This window comes from Microchirus variegatus, assembly GCF_963457635.1.
Source record: "Microchirus variegatus genome assembly, chromosome: 8".
Classification (NCBI taxonomy): domain Eukaryota; kingdom Metazoa; phylum Chordata; class Actinopteri; order Pleuronectiformes; family Soleidae; genus Microchirus; species Microchirus variegatus.
This window is the reverse complement of record NC_139809.1, coordinates 32,531,198-32,554,671: the sequence shown is the minus strand read 5'-3', so window position 1 is coordinate 32,554,671 and position 23,474 is coordinate 32,531,198. Positions and strand designations below refer to the sequence as shown.

At 46.0% G+C, this 23,474-nt stretch overlaps 1 protein-coding gene across 1 annotated transcript; it reads right to left on the bottom strand.

The window, feature by feature from the left end:
• Positions 1-2,905: 2,905 nt before the first annotated feature.
• On the bottom strand, positions 2,906-23,441 carry lamb1a (laminin, beta 1a; the record flags this gene model as incomplete). The annotated part of the gene is made up of 32 exons (XM_083894371.1): positions 2,906-3,045; positions 6,253-6,412; positions 6,496-6,672; positions 7,568-7,709; positions 7,782-7,989; positions 8,862-9,006; positions 9,078-9,284; positions 10,820-11,061; positions 11,187-11,371; positions 11,452-11,824; positions 14,362-14,458; positions 15,179-15,396; positions 15,470-15,694; positions 16,242-16,405; positions 16,475-16,706; positions 17,358-17,501; positions 17,584-17,785; positions 17,880-18,000; positions 18,104-18,231; positions 18,831-18,989; positions 19,077-19,212; positions 19,287-19,366; positions 19,521-19,633; positions 19,772-19,948; positions 20,026-20,214; positions 20,297-20,417; positions 20,505-20,710; positions 20,800-20,863; positions 21,691-21,879; positions 22,022-22,095; positions 22,797-22,935; positions 23,202-23,441. The coding sequence occupies 32 exons, from the start codon at positions 23,439-23,441 to the stop codon at positions 2,906-2,908; spliced, it is 5,397 nt and encodes a 1,798-aa protein (XP_083750497.1).
• Between the last annotated feature and the right edge of the window lie 33 nt (positions 23,442-23,474).

Sequence of the window (23,474 nt, the reverse complement as noted above, 5' to 3'; positions counted from 1 at the left end):
GGTCTTCTTTGTCTTTCGGATTGACATATTCCTTTATTGCGTTAAAGGTAGTTACAAAGATTGCAATTGTTCAATGAAAACATGGTTTACCCTATGCCCTGCTTAGGCATACTCTATCTGGTGTTGTCTCTTTGGTCCTGTCTGAGTGCACTACTTCCTCACAGTGAATTCCTAACTCCACATAGCCATACATATATGTATCCAAACAGTCAATGAGTATGCCCACCCACATGTGCAGATTGGCTGACTCAATCAGTCCCATCATCTCCAGGTCAGAAGTCTGCTCCAACGTGTGATCACCTTTTGTCTCTTCTAACAATGAACGTGTGATCATCTTTTGTCTCTAACAGGATTCCGATGATTTAATCAAATTCGTCTGGAGCCTCTTCCTTCCTCCTTCTTTTACAATTGATAGTAGTCGTTGTCTCCCTTTGTATTCTAGAGACTGACTCTTACAGCAGAAAGCAAAGGGCAGATCATAGGCAACCCAAAGTTGAACAGTATTGGTACAACCAACCTGTTCGGCAAGATATGATTTCTTACAATCTCATGAGATTAACCTCATTTTGATCATGTTTTACATAAAGTAAATATGAAGTGTCTGTTTGACTGTACAGTTGTTTTATCACCAACAGAATGATGTTTTCACACATAAATGACTTCTCATTCTTTATGTCACGTTCAAGTGATCTGCATCTATGACGTTGTATAAAACACTCCCATGACCCAGAGCTTAAGTTACCATGGTAACTGACCTAGAGTTTAAGTTACCATGGTAACTGACCTAGAGTTTAAGTTACCATGGTAACTGACCTAGAGTTTAAGTTACCATGGTAACTGACCTAGAGTTTAAGTTACCATGGTAACTGACCCAGAGCTTAAGTTACTCCTCTTTCTCTGGAGTTTCCCTGAACGTGGAATTGAGCGCACATGCAGAGGTGCCAAACTCCTCCCTGTTCACGCCCCATTTATATATGCAAATCAATTTAAATAGGCCCTGAGATTCACCTCTTTGATCAAATAACGCAATGAACAAAGGAAAGTAAAGGAATTTCACACAGTCTGAGCAAGAGATTCTTGTGAATGAATGAAAACGCGCAGGAAGATTTTGTTTGGTACACTGTCAACAGGGATAAATATGACAAAAAAAGACGTGAGTGGGAGTGTGTGTCTGTAAATGCTGTGGGATCCGAGCAGCGCACACACACACGCACGCACACACACACACACACACAGAGAGATTATAAAGAAATGGTCAGATCTGAAGGTGGAGTTGAAGCGGAGGGTTTCTGTTCACCGCTGAAGCAAAGTGACCACAACAGGTCACACAATCAGCTGCTCACACATCACTCGTGGGTAAAGATGGCAGGATATTAAACACTTGACTCATGTTTAATTGTTTTATTTTTTTTCTCACTATTAATGAATGCAGAATTGCGCCGTGGCTGACATTTCCAACTTTACGCCCGCTTTTACTGACATGAATACTGAACACAGGGAGACGATCAGGGGCTTGTTAGAAAGCTCTGTAGCTCTAATTTCACCAGCAGAACATAAAGACACCCAAAAACATGATATTTGAATGCGCACATGCCCAAATGTGCATTGCGCTGGTTTACATACGGGACAATTAAAATAAACAACAATAAACTATTTACTCACCCAGAAACCACCCATTGCGCACTGTGACAGCCTGTTCACACCATGCTGTTAGTCATAATGAATGAGTCATAATGAACCAGACCACTTTATCATCACATATGATTTGAACATTGATGGAATGAAAATGTTTCCTATTGACGTAAACAAATTCTGTGATGGCGCTTTTATAGCAATGTGTGTGCAGTCAATAGCTCCGCAAACCGGAGGGAAACCGGCTCTCGCTGAAAATTGCGCTTTAATGTTGGCCTGTTTAACAGCATTGTATGTGAGTTTGATGAACCTGGATGATATTCAGATGATTCCATCCCACACAGCTGACGTGGCTCAGCTCAGGGTTGACTGACTCACTCCTGACCGAAGTCGACATATGAGCCAATTATCATCGTTTGCAAGTAAATCCTCGCACACGTCAGATTGCACCATTTTCAAGGTGTTGATTGTTCATAAGTGTGTCTGATGTGCACATCACTCTGATGACTACTTGTTTTCACATTATTAACAGTTTCCCAGCATCACCACTAAGTGTCGCCAAAGGAACAATAGCTGGAGAAACGGGCGTACACCAGCCATGAAGTTGGCGTGGGCATTGCACATTTCCACGGTCATTTCACGTTTCATACATCTGAACGTGAGCGTGGAAAAGGACGTACGCCACATTTTTGTGCGTACGCAACCTTTGTACATGAGGCCCCTGGTCTTTGTGAAACCAAGTGAACCTGGAAACCCTTGTTTTGGATTTGTTGAACCAGGATCAGTCATTTATCCTGGATATGTGAATCCTACTTTTGTGAAACGGGACCCGGGTTTAACCCTTTAAAAATAAACAAAACCTCAGTTTATTTTTTTCCCACTAGGTGGCAGTGTTCGTCTGTATTTGTGATGGTGCTGGATGAGGACTGACTGGGAAAGTTTGTTTGTTGTGCTTTATTCATGTGTTCATCAGTGTGTTCATGTTTGTGGAAACATTGTAACTCTTTATTGGGTTAGGGTTACCATGGCAACCTTTTTTTAACTGAATGAAAATGTTGAATTCACTTTTGATTTAATTCCATTCTTCACATGAATCAGTGATGACGTTCAGCTGCTTTTGGTTTATTGTCACCATTTAAATGAATGAGGCAGCAGTTTATAAAAAAGAAAATAAAAAAAATAGACAAATATCATAGATGAAACATGTAGTAACATGTGGTAACATGTGGTAACATTAGTAACATTAGTAACATATAGTAACATGTAGTAACATTTAGAAAAGACAGGTGCTGTACACAGTGACTTTGTGGCTAATGTCCTGCAGCAGCTGTTTGACGGCAGACTCCGCCTCCACCAGTTGCTCCGCCTTCACCTCCAGAGATTGTTGGTTGTCTTTGTACGACTTCTCCAGATCTGCACACAACAACATGTGTCAACATTCCTGCAGGGGGCGCTAATTTAACAATCAATAACTGCTGGTATTTAACTTTGAAGCATTTTGTTTGTTTAGTCTTTACCTTAATGACGGAAATTAAAACAATCTAAGATGGATGCCATTGTCTCTGTGATGTCACTGTGATGTCTCTGTGATGTCACTGTGATTTCTCTGTGATGTCACTGTGATGTCTCTGTGATGTAACTGTGATGTCTCTGTGATGTCACTGTGATTTCTCTGTGATGTAACTGTGATGTCTCTGTGATTTCTCTGTGATGTCACTGTGATGTAACTGTGATGTCTCTGTGATTTCTCTGTGATTTCTCTGTGATGTAACTGTGATTTCTCTGTGATGTCACTGTGATGTCTCTGTGATGTCACTGTGATGTCACTGTGATGTCTCTGATTTCTCTGTGATGTCACTGTGATGTCTCTGTGATGTCACTGTGATTTATCTGTGATGTCACTGTGATTTATCTGTGATGTAACTGTGATGTCTCTGTGATTTCTCTGTGATGTCACTGTGATTTCTCTGTGATGTAACTGTGATGTCTCTGTGATTTCTCTGTGATGTCACTGTGATGTCACTGTGATTTATCTGTGATGTCACTGTGATGTCACTGTGATTTCTCTGTGATTTCTCTGTGATGTAACTGTGATGTCTCTGTGATTTCTCTGTGATGTCACTGTGATTTCTCTGTGATTTCTCTGTGATGTAACTGTGATGTCTCTGTGATTTCTCTGTGATGTCACTGTGATGTCTCTGTGATGTAACTGTGATGTAACTGATGTCTCTGTGATGTCTCTGTGATGTAACTGTGATGTCTCTGTGATGTCTCTGTGATTTCTCTGTGATGTAACTGTGATATCTCTGTGATGTCACTGTGATGTCACTGTGATGTCTCTGTGATTTCTCTGTGATTTCTCTGTGATGTAACTGTGATGTCTCTGTGATTTCTCTTTGATGTCACTGTGATGTCTCTGTGATGTAACTGTGATGTCACTGTGATGTCTCTGTGATGCAACTGTGATGTAACTGTGATGTCTCTGTGATGTCTCTGTGATGTAACTGTGATGTCTCTGTGATTTCTCTGTGATTTCTCTGTGATGCAACTGTGATGTAACTGTGATGTCTGTGATGTCTCTGTAATGTAACTGTGATGTCTCTGTGATTTCTCTGTGATTTCTCTGTGATGTCTCTGTGATGTAACTGTGATGTCTCTGTGATTTCTCTGTGATGTCTCTGTGATTTCTCTGTGATTTCTCTGTGATGGCACTGTGATGTCACTGTGATGTTGTGATGTCATTGTGATGTCTCTGTGATGTCATTGTGATTTCTCTGTGATTTCTCTGTGATGTCACTGTGATGTTGTGATGTCATTGTGATGTCTCTGTGATGTAACTGTGATGTCTCTGTGATGTAACTGTGATGTCTCTGTGATGTCACTGTGATGTCACTGTGATTTCTCTGTGATTTCTCTGTGATGTCTCTGTGATGTCTCTGTGATTTCTCTGTGATTTCTCTGTGATGTCACTGTGATGTCACTGTGATGTTGTGATGTCATTGTGATGTCTCTGTGATGTAACTGTGATTTCTCTGTGATGTAACTGTGATGTCTCTGTGATGTCTCTGTGATGTCACTGTGATGTCACTGTGATGTCACTGATTTCTCTGTGATGTCACTGTGATGTCACTGTGATGTTGTGATGTCTCTGTGATGTAACTGTGATGTCTCTGTGATTTCTCTGTGATTTCTCTGTGATGTCTCTGTGATGTCATTGTGATGTCACTGTGATTTCTCTGTGATTTCTCTGTGATTTCTCTGTGATGTCTCTGTGATGTCTGTGATTTCTCTGTGATTTCTCTGTGATGGCACTGTGATGTCACTGTGATGTTGTGATGTCATTGTGATGTCTCTGTGATGTCATTGTGATTTCTCTGTGATTTCTCTGTGATGTCACTGTGATGTTGTGATGTCATTGTGATGTCTCTGTGATGTAACTGTGATGTCTCTGTGATGTAACTGTGATGTCTCTGTGATGTCACTGTGATGTCACTGTGATGTCTCTGTGATGTCTCTGTGATTTCTCTGTGATTTCTCTGTGATGTCACTGTGATGTCACTGTGATGTTGTGATGTCATTGTGATGTCTCTGTGATGTAACTGTGATTTCTCTGTGATGTAACTGTGATGTCTCTGTGATGTCTCTGTGATGTCTCTGTGATGTCACTGTGATGTCACTGATTTCTCTGTGATGTCACTGTGATGTCACTGTGATGTTGTGATGTCTCTGTGATGTAACTGTGATGTCTCTGTGATTTCTCTGTGATTTCTCTGTGATGTCTCTGTGATGTCATTGTGATGTCACTGTGATTTCTCTGTGATTTCTCTGTGATTTCTCTGTGATGTCTCTGTGATGTCTGTGATTTCTCTGTGATTTCTCTGTGATGGCACTGTGATGTCACTGTGATGTTGTGATGTCATTGTGATGTCTCTGTGATGTCATTGTGATTTCTCTGTGATTTCTCTGTGATGTCACTGTGATGTTGTGATGTCATTGTGATGTCTCTGTGATGTAACTGTGATGTCTCTGTGATGTAACTGTGATGTCTCTGTGATGTCACTGTGATGTCACTGTGATTTCTCTGTGATTTCTCTGTGATGTCTCTGTGATGTCTCTGTGATTTCTCTGTGATTTCTCTGTGATGTCACTGTGATGTCACTGTGATGTTGTGATGTCATTGTGATGTCTCTGTGATGTAACTGTGATTTCTCTGTGATGTAACTGTGATGTCTCTGTGATGTCTCTGTGATGTCTCTGTGATGTCACTGTGATGTCACTGTGATGTCACTGTGATTTCTCTGTGATGTCACTGTGATGTCACTGTGATGTTGTGATGTCATTGTGATGTCTCTGTGATGTAACTGTGATTTCTCTGTGATGTAACTGTGATGTCTCTGTGATGTCTCTGTGATGTCACTGTGATGTCACTGTGATGTCACTGTGATTTCTCTGTGATGTCACTGTGATGTCACTGTGATGTTGTGATGTAACTGTGATGTCTCTGTGATGTCTCTGTGATGTCACTGTGATTTCTCTGTGATGTCACTGTGATGTCACTGTGATGTTGTGATGTCATTGTGATGTCACTGTGATGTCTCTGTGATGTCATTGTGATGTCACCTTTCAGCAGCTGCAGTTTTTCGCTGGCCTGTAATAACAGCTCTTTGGCTTCCTGTTGAAGGGACTTTGCCTTTTTCTTGGCGTTAGCCACGCCCCCTGCCTTCTGACCAATCAGGTGCCCGACTGTGGCATACTTTTCCTTCAGGTCTGACTCCAGATCCTGAACAAACAGATGTTTTCAGGAGAAAATCATGACAAAACCTAAAATGTTTAAGTTTGACTGGATGAAAAAATTACACTTACTTTCTTCACCTCTGCAGCGATTCTTTTAATGTTTGCTGCGTCCTGATTGGTTCGTTCACTGCTCTGAGTCACATTCAACACTTTGGCTCTGAGCAACGTTACATTGTGCTCGAGTCTCTGCAGCCTCTGGGTGGCGTTGGTGAGTTTGAGCTCAGTTTCTGCCGTCTCAGAGTTTACCTACGAATATCAAAGATAGACAGTGATGTTTGTGTGGTCACACAGGAAGTAACAAAACATCACAAAACATCACAGCGTCAGTGTCACTTAAACATCAACACAAACACAATCACATGAATCATCACCTGAACGTTAACATGACACAGAGACTGGAACAGTGGATTAGGGTTAATGTGTTCATGTGATCAGAGGACACTCTAACGTCATGTGATCAGAGGACACAGTCTGACGTCATGTGATCAGAGGACACTCTAACGTCATGTGATCAGAGGACACACCAATGTCATGTGATCATAGGACACTAACGTCGTGATCAGAGGACACAACAATGTCATGTGATCAGAGGACACACTCTAACGTCATGTGATCAGAGGACACACTAGTGTCATGTGATCAGAGGACAGTCTAACGTCATGTGATGAGAGGACACACTAATGTCATGTGATCAGAGGACACTCTAACGTCATGTGATCAGAGGACACAGTCTAACGTCATGTAATCAGAGGACACAGTCTAACGTCATGTGATCAGAGGACACAGTCTAACGTCATGTGATCAGAGGACACAGTCTAACGTCATGTTATCAGAGGACAGTCTAACGTCATGTGATCAGAGGAGACAGTCTAACGTCATGTTATCAGAGGACACAGTCTAACGTCATGTGATCAGAGGACACAGTCTAACGTCATGTGATCAGAGGACACAGTCTAACGTCATGTGATCAGAGGACACAGTCTAACGTCATGTGATCAGAGGACACAGTCTAACGTCATGTGATCAGAGGACACAGTCTAACGTCATGTTATAAGAGGACACAGTCTAACGTCATGTGATCAGAGGACAGTCTAACGTCATGTGATCAGAGGACACACTAAGTCATGTGATCAGTACTGACCATGGACAGCAGGTTGTTGGTGTGCTGGACGTTGGCGGACACTTGCTCAATGGCACCTGTGGCAGACGTCTGAGCTCTCTGAGCTTCTTCCAGCGCTCGCTTCACTTTCTCTGCAGAGTTCTTGACATCAGCTGCGTCTTCACTGAACATCACAGTGTTAGAAATGTGACAACAACAGTTCATCATTGTTGTGATATTTGACTGAAGACCTTACCTGGCTCGTTTGGCCTGGTTCAGCAGGTTCTCAGCTCTCTCCATGCTCTCAGTGCTCTGCTGTAAAATCATCTCCACGTGACCCAGTTCTGCAACTTTATCACCGATCTCCTCCGTCAAGTTCTGCAGCTGAGCCGGAGTCGTCGGCATCTGCATCTGCAGAACCTCGTTAGCTACGAGCTCGATGCTCTCCAGGTCAGCAGCTTCCTCTGAAAACAGGTGTGAAGTTAGGCTCACATGTGTACATCTGTGAGGGAAGTTAGGCTGACAGGTGTTAATCTGCGAGTGAAGTTAGGCTCACGTGTTCATCTGTGAGTGAAGTTAGGCTCACATGTGTACATCTGTGACTGAAGTTAGGCTCACATGTGTACATCTGTGGGTGAAGTTAGGCTGACAGGTGTTAATCTGCGAGTGAAGTTAGGCTCACATGTGTTCATCTGTGAGTGAAGTTAGGCTCACATGTGTACATCCTGTGACTGAAGTTAGGCTGACGTGTTCATCTGTGAGTGAAGTTAGGCTCACATGTGTTCATCTGTGAGTGAAGTTAGGCTGACATGTGTTCATCTGTGAGTGAAGTTAGGCTGACGTGTTCATCTGTGAGTGAAGTTAGGCTGACGTGTTCATCTGTGAGTGAAGTTAGGCTCACATGTGTTCATCTGTGAGTGAAGTTAGGCTGACATGTGTTATAGTTAGTAAAGTTAGGCTGACGTGTTATAGTGAGTGAAGTTAGGCTGACGTGTTATAGTTAGTAAAGTGAGGCTGACGTGTTATAGTGAGTGAAGTTAGGCTGACGTGTTCATCTGTGAGTGAAGTTAGGCTGACATGTGTTCATCTGTGAGTGAAGTTAGGCTGACATGTGTTCATCTGTGAGTGAAGTTAGGCTGACATGTGTTATAGTGAGTGAAGTTGGGCTGACATGTGTTATAGTTAGTGAAGTTAGGCTGACATTTGTTATAGTTAGTGAAGTTAGGCTGACATGTGTTATAGTGAGTGAAGTTAGGCTGACGTGTTCATCTGTGAGTGAAGTTAGGCTGACATGTGTTCATCTGTGAGTGAAGTTAGGCTCACATGTGTTCATCACCTGTTAGAAAGTCTCTGATCTGTGTGATCAGACGTCTCAGCTCCTCATTACTCTGCTCCACTTTATTCTTGGTTCTGTTCGTCTTCATCAGAACGTCCTGAGCGTTGACTTTAGCTTCATCTGCTTTAATCTTCACGTCTGACACCTGCAGTGAAGATGATAATCCCTCATGATCTAATCCCAAAACTGAAGCACAGAAAACGACGTCACACTCACCATCTTTGACAGTTTGTCCAGCTCACTCATGGTCTCCACCAGCTCCTCTTCTGACCTTTGAACCTTCCTCCAAACACTGTTGGCCTTGGTCATGATGCCATCACAGCCCTCACCTCCACAGCTGGTCTGAGAGTCAGAGGTCACACAGCCCAAACCTCCACAGGGAGAGGAACACAGATCCTGACCCAGTGATGGACGTCCACATGTCTGTAAGGATCAGCAGAATCATCATGGTCCTCTGGGTCAGAAACACTGTATTTACTCATATTCTTTCCTCTCCACCATTTTCACTGCTGAAACTGCAGAAACTCAGCTAAAAGCTCATATAAACCATTCTTATGTTCACCAAACACAGTTAAAACACAGCGTGATTATGTAAACAAAAAAAACATGTGTCGACTGGGCAGCGGAGAATCTACAGATTCTAACGGTACCATTTTTCTCACTCTACGACCAAGATTCACGGATCCAGAACCAAAATAAGAGCAAAACAACAACTGACTTTCAAGAAATACAAGCAGAAATATTGTCTTACCTTTGCTGTTTATCAAAACAAGTTATTCCCACCGGAACAAAACCACTTCTAATGAAGAACTACACTTCCCAGCATGCTTTGGGAACAAATCCTGGTCTGATTGATCATTACAGAGCGACATTAGATCGTTCTGATTAGAGAAGGGCGAATGTCTGCACACGTGTCATATGCATTTATGTCCTTTTGACTCGCTAATGAAGTGATTCACACACATTTGGAGGGCGGAGCCTGATTCTATTGGTTTAGAGGTTTAAAACGAGCTGTCAATCACCCTAATTGACCAAGGTAAGCCAGAGCTATGACGCTGAGTAACTGAAGACGCTGCAGAGTCACAGAGTTGTTATTACGCACCGCACAGGAAGCATCCATTTACAGACAGTTATCATACAAAACAAGTTCTTTATAGACCAATAGTAACATGTAAATAAAATGAAATGGGTTTTTAATAATTTGGTACCTAAGAAATCTCAAATGGCACAGATGGTGCCAAACTGAGCCAAAAGCCCAGACATCTCTTTACTAAAGCCTCTGTAATTTCACTCTGCTTCACTTCAGCAGCATCAGACTTTGCACAGCTCATGTCCACATGTTGTCACATGACCTCCATGTGTTTTTAAGCTCCTGCTGCAGATTTTAAAGGTGATATTTGCTTTAAAATGCAATATTTTTTTAGGCGAGAGAAAAAAAATCCTTTATTTCCCTCAAAAAGAGGGAAGAAGAGGTTAATGGTGAGGTTGCTAAACCACGAGGTTGAGTCCATGTCTACTGATGGTCTACAGGTGAGTCCATGTCTACTGATGGTCTACAGATGAGTCCATGTCTACTGATGGTCTACAGGTGAGTCCATGTCTACTGATGGTCTACAGATGAGTCCATGTCTACTGATGCTCTACAGGTGAGTCCATGTCTACTGATGGTCTACAGGTGAGTCCATGTCTACTGATGATGGTCTACAGGTGAGTCCATGTCTACTGATGGTCTACAGGTGAGTCCATGTCTACTGATGGTCTACAGGTGAGTCCATGTCTACTGATGATGGTCTACAGGTGAGTCCATGTCTACTGATGGTCTACAGGTGAGTCCATGTCTACTGATGATGGTCTACAGCAGCAGTAAATCCTCATGATGGCTGCTCACATCTTTGATTGATTTTGGCCGCTCTGTTTGATTGATCGATGATAGACGATCAGATGAAACCACTTCTTACCTTGTGGCTGAGTTCTGACAGGTCCAGAGTCTGCAGACCTCCAGCCAGCAGGTCCAGGTTCTGAGCATGCTCAGTGTGTTTCCTGAGGAACTCGTCTTTGCTGTCATTCACTTTCTTCTCGGTCAGTTTGCGTAAAGCAGCAGACGTTTTCACGATGCCGTCGTCGTTGACGGTGGAGGCGTCGGCTTGAGCTTCAGCCGTCTGCGACTGCAGGAAGTGCTTAGTGATGCTGTCTGTCGCCCCTGGCAACGGGTGGTACATTAAACAGATGATTGATAATAAATACAAGTCAAATCCATATGATTACATATGATTTTCACTTCCCATCATTTGCCCCGCCCCCTGACTTTTGACTCCGCCTCTTTACCTCTGATGTCAGAGTTCTTGATGAACTCCACCTGATCCAGCAGCTCCTGAACCGTCTGCTCCAGTTTTTCAGCGTCTGACGTCACAGAGTCCAGTTTAGTTTGAGCAGCTGAGTCCTGGTCCTGGACCTGGACCAGAGTCTGTTCTGTGTGGTTTAACGTCCGGGTCAGAGACGTCATCAGGTCGCTGAGGAACAGAAACTCAGGTCCATCACAGGGACAACGCACAGAGAAGCGTCCAGAGGTCTCACATGAACATCATCTCACCTGGCCTGGTGCAGCAGGACCTGGATCTCAGTGAGAGGCTGAGACGCCAGGTTCTGGTTCAGGAGGATCTGGAGGTCAGTGACACTCTTCTCCACCACCTCCATGGACTTCCTGTACGGTCCGTGACTCACGCCGCTGGCTTTGAAGGCGTTGACCTTATTGACCAGGCGATGCGTCTGATTGGTCAGCTGACCAATGACATCATCCCACTCTGAGAAACACTGATGACAGCGACGACAGTCGGGGAAGTTTCCTGAGAATCCACGAGCGCAGACGTCACAGCGAGGTCCTGACGCTCCGTCCACACACACACACTGACCAGTCAGGCGGTCACACTGAGCTCCAGAGACGCCATCATGGTCACAGTCACAGGCTGAGGAGAGAGGTGTGTGTGTGTTAGAGTCATGTGATCACACACACACACACAGTCACAGTCACACACACACACACACACACACACACACACACAGTCACAGGCTGAGGAGAGAGGTGTGTGTGTGTTAGAGTCATGTGATCACACACACACACACAGTCACAGTCACACACACACACACACACACACACACACACACAGTCACAGGCTGAGGAGAGAGGTGTGTGTGTTAGAGTCATGTGATCACACACACACACACAGTCACAGTCACACACACACACACACACACACACACACACACACACACAGTCACAGGCTGAGGAGAGAGGTGTGTGTGTTAGAGTCATGTGATCACACACACACACACAGTCACAGTCACACACACACACACACACACACACACACACACAGTCACAGGCTGAGGAGAGAGGTGTGTGTGTGTTAGAGTCATGTGATCACACAGTCACAGTCACACACACACACACACACACACAGTCACAGGCTGAGGAGAGAGGTGTGTGTGTGTTAGAGTCATGTGATCACACAGTCACAGTCACACACACACACACACACACACACACACACAGTCACAGGCTGAGGAGAGAGGTGTGTGTGTTAGAGTCATGTGATCACACAGTCACAGTCACACACACACACACACAGTCACAGGCTGAGGAGAGAGGTGTGTGTGTGTTAGAGTCATGTGATCACACACACACACACAGTCACAGTCACACACACACACACACACACAGTCACAGGCTGAGGAGAGAGGTGTGTGTGTTAGAGTCATGTGATCACACACAGTCACAGTCACACACACACACACACACACACACACACACACACACACACACACAGTCACAGGCTGAGGAGAGAGGTGTGTGTGTGTTAGAGTCATGTGATCACACACACACACAGTCACAGGCTGAGGAGAGAGGTGTGTGTGTGTTAGAGTCATGTGATCACACACACACACAGTCACACACACACACACAGTCACAGGCTGAGGAGAGAGGTGTGTGTGTTAGAGTCATGTGATCACACACAGTCACAGTCACACACACACACACACACACACACACACAGTCACAGGCTGAGGAGAGAGGTGTGTGTGTTAGAGTCATGTGATCACACACACACACACACAGTCACAGTCTCACACACACACACACACACACACACACAGAGTCACAGGCTGAGGAGAGAGGTGTGTGTGTGTTAGAGTCATGTGATCACACACAGTCACAGGCTGAGGAGAGAGGTGTGTGTGTTAGAGTCATGTGATCACACACACACACACACACACACAGTCACACAGAGTCACAGGCTGAGGAGAGAGGTGTGTGTGTTAGAATCATGTGATCAGACACACACACACACAGTCACAGGCTGAGGAGAGAGGTGTGTGTGTTAGAGTCATGTGATCACACACACACACACAGTCACACACACACAGTCACAGGCTGAGGAGAGAGGTGTGTGTGTGTTAGAGTCATGTGATCACACACACACACACAGTCACAGTCACACACACAGTCACAGGCTGAGGAGAGAGGTGTGTGTGTTAGAGTCATGTGATCACACACACACACACAGTCACAGTCACACACACACACACACAGAGTCACAGGCTGAGGAGAGAGGTGTGTGTGTGTTAGAGTCATGTGATCACACACACACACACAGTCACAGGCTGAGGAGAGAGGTGTGTGTGTTAGAGTCATGTGATCACACACACACACACACAGAGTCACACACATACACACAGAGTCACACACACACACACACACACACAGTCTCACACACACACACAGAGTCACACACACACACTCTGTCGAGAAACATTGCTGAGTTAAAACCATGTGATCACATTTCTGCAGGACAGGAAGTGACCGAGGTCAGAGAAGGGTCAAAACACACACACACACACACACACACACACACACATACACACACACACACACACAGTGCTCCTTCTCAAATATTTAACAGGAAGAGTCTGAGACAAACACTTCCTGTTTAACAAAAACATCTGTGTGTGTGTGTGTGTGTGTGTAACATCTGGTTTGTGTTGAACTTTCTTCATAAACACAAACACAGTTGGAGTCTGGGTTTTTTTTCCTTTCCTTATTTTTCCACTTCTTTCATCTTCACCCATTTCATTCTTTTTCATGTCTCTGTCTCTGTCTGTCTGTCTGTCCTCTGTCTCTGTCTGTCCTCTGTCTGTCTCTGTCTGTCTGTCTGTCCTCTGTCTCTGTCTGTCTGTCCTCTGTCTCCGTCTGTCTCTGTCTGTCTGTCCTCCCTCTGTCTCTGTCTGTCTCTTGTCTATCCTCTGTCTGTCTCTGTCTTTTTCTGTCTGTCCTCTGTCTGTCTCTGTCTGTTTCTGTCTGTCCTCTGTCTGTCCTCTGTCTGTCTCTGTCTGTTTCTGTCTGTCCTCTGTCTGTCCTCTGTCTGTCTCTGTCTGTTTCTGTCTGTCCTCTGTCTGTCGTCTGTCTGTCCTCTGTCTGTCCTCTGTCTCTGAATAGTTCACCTACCGTGACATTTGACCTCTGGATTTCCCCAGAACAGTTCTCTACATTCACTGCAGGTTGTTCCTCCAAAGCCTGGACGACAGGAACACTGACCACTGATCTGTGCATGAGACATCAAACACATCATCATCATCATCTTCATCTTCATCACCATCATCATCATCATCTTCATCTTCATCATCATCTTCATCTTCATCATCATCATCATCATCATCATCATCATCATCTTCATCATCATCATCTTCATCATCATCATCATCATCATCATCATCATCTTCATCTTCATCTTCATCTTCATCATCTTCATCATCTTCATCATCATCATCTTCATCATCATCTTCATCATCATCATCTTCATCATCATATTCATCTTCATCATCATCATCATCATCATCATCATCGTCTTCATCATCATCATCGTCATCATCTTCATCACCATCATCATCATCATCTTCATCTTCATCATCATCTTCATCTTCATCATCATCATCATCATCATCATCTTCATCATCATCATCTTCATCATCATCATCATCATCATCATCTTCATCTTCATCTTCATCTTCATCTTCATCATCTTCATCATCTTCATCATCATCATCTTCATCATCATCTTCATCATCATCATCTTCATCATCATATTCATCTTCATCATCATCATCATCATCATCATCATCGTCTTCATCATCATCATCGTCATCATCTTCATCATCATCATCATCATCTCATTATTAATTAATCTCATTATTCTCATTTTAAAACCCATTCAATCACATCAGTGAACTTGACCTTTAAGATGATAAATAATCTTCATCCTCACCTCATCACAGGAAGTGCCATATGAGTGTTTGGGGTCACAGTCACATGACTGGCAGCCATTACCGCTGCCCATGTTCCAGGTGTCTGTCGCGCAGTGGTCACAGTGTTGACCTTTGACCTTTGGCAGACACTGACACTGACCGCTGCTGCGCTCACACTCAAACTCTCCGGATGATTGACGGCTGGAGGGATCACTGCCGAGCGGGTTACACGCACACTCTGAAAAAACACAAGGTTTTCACGTTACACTGAGACGATGACGAGGGTTGTCAAGGAAACACAGCGTACTCACTGGTGCAGTCCTGTAGCAGAGCGTTGCCATAGTAACCCTGTTTGCAGCTGTGACAGGCCACGCCCTCTGTGTGGTACAGGCAGCGCAGACACTCGCCGCTACGAGCGTCGCAGGATTGTGGGTCGGACGCGTCGATGTTGTTGTTGCACTGACACGGTCGACACTGACCGCCCACTTCACCGGGGTTACCATGGTAACCAGAGGCACAGTCATCACAACCAGCACCTGAACAATTATCATGACTTTAAATGACTGTCAATCAAACACACTTGTTTACACCACTGATCTAAGCTAACGACTATACTATATATATATATATATATATATACACATGTCAACACGAATTAACGTATGTGTTTTAAATCAACTTAAGAAGAACCTCCATGTTACACTGACATGTCAATCACTGTGCTGAACCAGATCAAGGCTAACGCTAACCCTGAAACAAAAGAAGGGTATTAGTAACTTGTGTTTTACGTATTTAAGGGTTAGAGGCTTCAGGGGTTCAGTATTTAAGGTTTAGAGGGTTCAGTATTTAAGGGTTAGATGGTTCAGGGGTTCAGTATTTAAGGTTAAGATGGTTCAGGGGTTCAGTATTTAAGGGTTAGAGGGTTCAGTATTTAAGGGTTAGAGGGTTCAGGGGTTCAGTATTTAAGGTTAAGATGGTTCAGGGGTTCAGTATTTAAGGGTTAGAGGGTTCAGTATTTAAGGTTTAGATGGTTCAGGGGTTTAGTATTTAAGGGTTAGAGGGTTACAGGTGAGAAGGTCTAACCTTTGTATCCAGGGTTGCAGACACAGATCACCTGATGGGACTCGTTGCTTTGGTAACAAGTTCCTGCAAACTGTCTGTGGCTGCCAGGACCATCAGGACACATGCATGGACGACAGTGGTCTCCAGACCCCAAGACTGGGTCACCATAGTAACCATCCAGACATCTGAGGGCATGTGACAGGAAGTCAGAAGGTAAACAAAGAAACGTAGACCATGAAGAGAACGGGTCTCACCTGTCACAGCTGAATCCAGAACTATGGTCCCTGCAGTCGATGCAGGCGCCAGTGAACGGGTCACAAGAGTCGGCGTGAGCGTTACACAAACACGGGCGACAGGCGGGAAAACCCCAGTGACCCGGCAGACAGCCGCCACACTGACGACCATATATGGACGACAGACACGCACACTGACCGCTGAGCTGATCGCACAACTGACTGTGTGAACCCTGAGGGTCGCACTCGCATTCTGCACACACAATAACACACAATAACACACAATAACACACACAATACAGAGAAAAGGAAAAGGCTTTTCTTATTTCTTATTCATCTTTGTTTTATGTTGATCATTATTTGTCCATTTTGAGACCAAAGGTGTAGGGTTGTGTCTGGACGCTGAGGACATTAGAGGGTTGATGGTTTTTAACCTCTCATACTGGACAATGTCCACACCAGTGTTCACACCGGTGTCCGCACCAGTGTCCACAATGGTGTCCACACCAGTGTCCACACCAGTGTCCACACCAGTGTCCACACCAGTGTCCACAATGGTGTCCACACCAGTGTCCACACCAGTGTCCACACCGGTGTCCACACCAGTGTCAACAATGGTGTCCACACCAGTGTCCACAACGGTGCCCACACCAGTGGCCACACCGGTGTCCACACCAGTGGCCACACCGGTGTCCACACCAGTGTCCACACCAGTGTCCACACCAGTGTCCACAACGGTGCCCACACCGGTGTCCACACCAGTGTCCACACCGGTGTCCACACCAGTGTCCACACCAGTGTCAACAATGGTGTCCACACCAGTGTCCACACCAGCGTCCACACCAGTCTTGTAAACAAACCTACGCCCATGAACTGGACAATGATTGGACGATTGTGTCCTCACCTCTGCAGCCATTGGGTCCAAACTGGAATGTTTGTGGAGAACATCGGTCACAGTTTCTGCCGACCACGTTAGGGCGACAGTGACACTGACCTCCACTGGGGTCACAGACTGTGCTGAGAGAACCTTGAGGGTCACACTGACACTCTGTGGGACAGAGACACAAGGACGGGTTCATGAGTCTGTGAACGTGAAGAAACAAGAGGACAGAAGAAGAAGAAGAAGAAACCTTTAGCTCCTTGGTGTAGCATAGCAGAGATGCTGAAGATGAAGTTCCTGCAGATGTCCGTCATCGGCGTCTTGACGACTCCCTGACTGTTCTCTTGACAACGATAACGTTGGAACGTCTCCCAGCCGTTGTTTCTGTGAGAGTCTTCACCTTCTAAGGCGGTGAAGACGTCCAGGTTCTTACAGTGAGGCATCAACACAATCTGACCGTTCAAAAACAGACTTCAGTCAACAAATAAACGTAAACGTAAATAAATAAAGTCAACACAGTGAAGAACATCTGACTGTTTTTCTCACCGAGTCGATGAGTGTGTGAGGAGACTGGACGTCACTGAGTGTAGAGTAGAGCGGCAGACTCAGACGGACGGTGTAGTTCAGACCACTTTCAAAACACACCGGTCTGGGAAGAACCACGTACCTGAAGGGGGGGACGGTTCCACCATAATCACAGCATCTGTTTAGTCCTTTATGGATCGCAATATTTAATCATGTCACCAGTAACAAACAGTAGTGAATGTTACCGTGAGCCAGGGTGAAGTGAAGTCATCTGGTTGTCATCATCAGGAACTGTGTTACCACAGCGGCTGTGTGCTCTGATTGGCTCAGGCCTCATCACTGTCATCAGAACCTCCTCCCATTGGTCAGGAAGCTGCATCAGATTTTAAACATTTATCAGATTGTCATGTTCTATTTAACAATCATGAAGACAAACACCCGACACCCGTCACCCGACCCCAGGTCACCCGTCACCCTTCACCCGACACCCTTCACTCAACACCCGTCACCCGACCCCCGTCACTCGATCCCCGACACCCTTCACACAACACCCGACCCCCGTCACCCGACCCCATCAACGATCCCCGTCACCCGACCCCCCGTCACTCGACCCCCGTAACCCTTCACCCAACACCCGACCCCCGTCACACGATCCTTGACCCCTGTCACCCGACCCTTGACCCCCGTCACCCGACCCTTGTCCCCCGACCCCCATCACCCGACCCTTGACCCCCGTCACCCGACCCTTGACCCCCGACACCCGACCCCCATCACCCGACCCTTGACCCCCATCACCCGACCTTCAACCCCCGTCACCCGACCCTCGACCCCCGTCACCCGACCCTCGACCGCCATCACCCGACCCTCGACCCCCGTCACCCGACCCTCGACCCGTCAACCGACCCTCGACCCCCATCACCCGACCCTCGACCCCCCGTCACCCGATCCGTCACCCGTCTTCCGTCTTTATACCTGAGGCTCATAGCGGATGATGATGTCATACTCCATGGAGTGAGGGACGTTGTCCACAGTGAACTCCAGGAAGGCGCCCTCTGGGACGTTGACCAGGCCAACACCTGTCCAGGTGGGACTGCGATCCTGTGGGTGTGGCCTTGTCACAACGGTCACGCCCTAAAGAGATGAGAAAACATACATTAAATATATTTATCTATGATGACAGCCTCAAAAACAGGAGGTCAAAGGATAAAAGTGACTCACGGGTCCAAACGTAGCATCTTCTGCTTCGTACGTATAATGATCCAAAGCAACAAAAAAGAATCCAGACTCCACCTGATCACAGCGACGGCCAAACATGTGATCTTTGCACACACACTGACCCGTCACATGATCACACCTGCACACAGGAAGTGGAGCGTGTCAGAACACATTAGCATATTGATAGCGTGTTTGATTTAGCCGTAAACTTACTGGTTGTTGACGGCTCCTCCGAGGTCACAGTCACATGATCTGCAGCCGTCCATGTCGTTACTGAGGCCCCAGTGTTCAGACTGACACACACACACACACACACACACACACACACACACACACACACACACACACACACACACACACACACACACACACACACACACATCATATCATCACATAATCTGGTTACAGGTTGTGTTTTTGTTGTGTTGTTGTTGTGTATTTTCTCACCACACACTGGTCACAGTCCTGTCCCGTCACCAGACGTTTACAGAAACAACTCCCGGATTCACGGTCACATGGGTTCCCTCCAGGAAGTGTTCCCAGTGGACTACAGGTACACGCTGCATCACACACACACACACACACACACACACACACACACACACACACACACACACACACACACACACACTGTTACACACAGAGTAACACACAGTTACAGTGACAGTGTGTTGTTATTTTGTGATTTAACGTCGTACCTTTACAACCCTCCGGCTCGTCACTCAGACCATAGTGTGCGTGTTTGCAGCGTTCGCAGCGTTCGCCCTCGACTTTGACTTTACAGCGACACTGACCCGCGATCAGCCCGCTGACCACGTCTGTCATCGGGTCACATGACCCTCCGTTCACAGAACCAAGAGGGTCACAGTCACATGCTACACAGGAGAGGGCGGGGTTAGGCGTGAGGGGCGGGGTTAGGTGTGAGGTCATAGGTCAGACAGGGTGGACTCACGCTGGCAGATGTTGGGGTCTCTCACGTCTCTCTCTGGATGTTGGTAGTAAAACGGTCGACACGTCTCACAGCTGTGTCCTCCGGTGTTGTGTCCACAGTCGTCGCAGACGCCGCCGCTGACGTTTCCCGACGCCGCGAACACGGCGGCGTCAAAGTGACACGAGTCCGAGTGATGGTTACAGTCGCACTCTGCACAGAAGAAGAAGAAGACGACATGAAGCTGCTGTGGTCCACGAGCACTGATCACAGAGCTGCATCAGTAGAGACTGACTCCTGCAGGCGTTGGTGTTGCGTCCCTCTGCCGGTCTCCAGGGAAGATCCTGATAAAAGTCCTGACAGCGTTCACAGTTCAGACCTTTGGTGTTGTGGTTACACATACAGTGACCATGGACCTACACACACACACACACACACACACACACACATCATCATCATCATCATCATGTCTGACCTCTGACCTGCATCACTACAGGACTCACCATGCCTTCCAGGACTGAACCTGAACCCCCGTGGACCGGGGCGCACTCGGAGGCGTGGCCATAGCAGAAGCAGTTTCCTCGCACCACCATGTCGTAGACGGCGTAGTAATACTTCTCTTTGATCTCCATACGAGAGTCCAGCAGATTATCTCCAAGAGTGTGAAGTTTAATCAACTTAACTCGCAGATTGGTAATCTTTAACATGTCTGAACAAACACAATCATCAATAATCAATGATCGACAAAAGGTGAAAAACAGCTCAATAAGTGATCAATAAGACACTGTGAGGACGTACTCTGGATCCTGGGACTGTACGGGTCCTCGATCCTGAAGGCAGGGTCCAGAACCCTGAAAATGACCTGAACACAACCACAACATGTCACATGACCTCTGACCTCTGACTCACTCATTCACTCACTCACTCACTCATTCACTCATTCACTCATTCACTCAATCATTCACTCACACATTCACTCACTAACTCACTCACTCATTCATTCATTCACTCACTCACTCACTCATTCATTCATTCACTCACTCACTCATTCATTCATTCATTCACTAATTCACTCACTCACTCATTCATTCACTCACTCATTCACTCATTCACTCACTGACTCATTCACTCACTCAATCACTCACTCACTCACTCACTCATTAATTCACTCACACACTCACTCACTCACTCACTCACTCATTAATTCACTCACACACTCACTCATTCACTCACTCATTCATTAATTCACTCACTCACTCACTTATTCATTCACTCATTCATTCACTCACTCACTCACTCATTCACTCAATCATTCACTCACACATTCACTCACTAACTCACTCACTCATTCATTCATTCACTCACTCACTCATTCATTCACTAATTCACTCACTCACTCATTCATTCACTCACTCACTCTCTCATTCACTCACTCATTCACTCATTCACTCACTGACTCATTCACTCACTCACTCACTCACTCACTCATTAATTCACTCACACACTCACTCATTCACTCACTCACTCACCCATTAATTCACTCACACACTCACTCATTCACTCATTCATTCATTCACTCACTCACTCACTCATTCACTCATTCACTCACTCACTCACTCATTCACTCATTCACTCATTCACTCACTCACTCAGATTATAGTTTACAGATTACAGGTCAGATTAAATCACCTCTCCTTCAGTCGACGGCTCGATGTCAGAGTAGCGTGAGTCACAGATGACATCATCGACCTTTTGCATTGGACCATGGGAAATGTCGGGGAACGACGTCTCACAGTCGTACGCAAAGTAACGATAAACCTGCCACGTCTTTCCGAAGTCAGCTGACCGCTCGATCGCCATGGCGGCCGGACGGAACGTCTGCAAGGAAACATTGTTTCTTATGTTGGGTCTCATGCTGTCATTCACCCTCTCACCCTCACCTGGATGATGACATCACCGCACAGTCAATCATTCATTCATTCATTCATTCACACCAGTGAAGAGTTCACATTAAACTCACCTTAAAGGTCATGATGAGGTGAGTAAAGTGAAACTCCGCCTCCAGGTTCAGCTGCATGGTGGCATTCTCCACACCTGTCACATGATCACAGGTCACATGACGTTACAGTCACATGTAACAGCCACCACACCTGGTTACAGTCTGAAAATGTGACTGGAATCAGGTCAGGTCAGGTCAGGTCAGGTCAGGTCAGGTCAGGTCAGATCAGATCAGATCAGATCAGGTCAGATCAGGTCAGATCAGGTCAGATCAGATCAGGTCAGGTCAGATCAGATCAGATCAGGTCAGATCAGGTCAGATCAGGTCAGGTCAGGTCAGGTCAGGTCAGGTCAGATCAGATCAGATCAGGTCAGGTCAGGTCAGGTCAGATCAGATCAGGTCAGGTCAGATCAGGTCAGATCAGGTCAGGTCAGGTCAGATCAGGTCAGGTCAGGTCAGATCAGGTCAGGTCAGGTCAGGTCAGGTCAGGTCAGGTTAGATCAGATCAGGTCAGGTCAGGTCAGGTCAGTTCAGGTCAGATCAGATCAGGTCCGATCAGATCAGGTCAGATCAGATCAGATCAGATCAGGTCAGATCAGATCAGATCAGGTCCGATCAGATCAGGTCAGATCAGATCAGGTCAGATCAGGTCAGATCAGATCAGATCAGATCAGATCAGATCAGATCAGGTCAGATCAGATCAGATCAGGTCAGATCATCTACCTTCAGGTAGCTCTCGGTCTCATAAAGGTTGTGTGACCACTAATCTGGATTGAGATGATCAGATTGAACTCACCATTCTCAGATTGCCACCACGTCTTTAATCTGTTTGGAGCGAACGTGGTGACGACGTTCTCGATGCCGTGGCTGCTCGTCTGATTGGTCCGCTCGTCATACGGCGCCGCCGAGTCGCACATGAAACATTTCTTCTCCTCCTGAGACACAGAGGGGCGGAGTCACAGGGGGAGGGGAAGAGTCACATGGGGAGGGGAGGGGTCACGTGGGGGGGGGGGTCGCATGGGGAGGGGCAACAAGATGTTAGTGCACAGCTGAATTCCTCACATTCCTCTCTGGGTTAGCATTAGCTGTTAGCAACATTTAAACTAGGGAAAAATCATCCAATCATTTCCTGTGTGTGTGTGTGTGTGTGGGTGCGTGTGACTTTGTGTGTGTGAGACTTTGTGTGTGTGTGTGTGTTTACCTGCAGGTGACTGACGATGCAGAATGGTCCAGGCCGGGTCAAACCACAGGTGGAGGTGGATGACAGCTGGTGAGCTCGGCCAATCAGAAGGTCTCCTGTTGCCGGGTAACAGCTGCCCTCTGTGCACACGTCACTGAACTCTGGGACAATGACATCATTGGTGTCCCAGACTACAGAGGCCCCGCCCACAGAGGCCACGCCCTCCTGAGCACTGGTAAACACCTGTGCAACTAAAAGCATTGATGACATGAGCTGATAATCTGATTAAACATC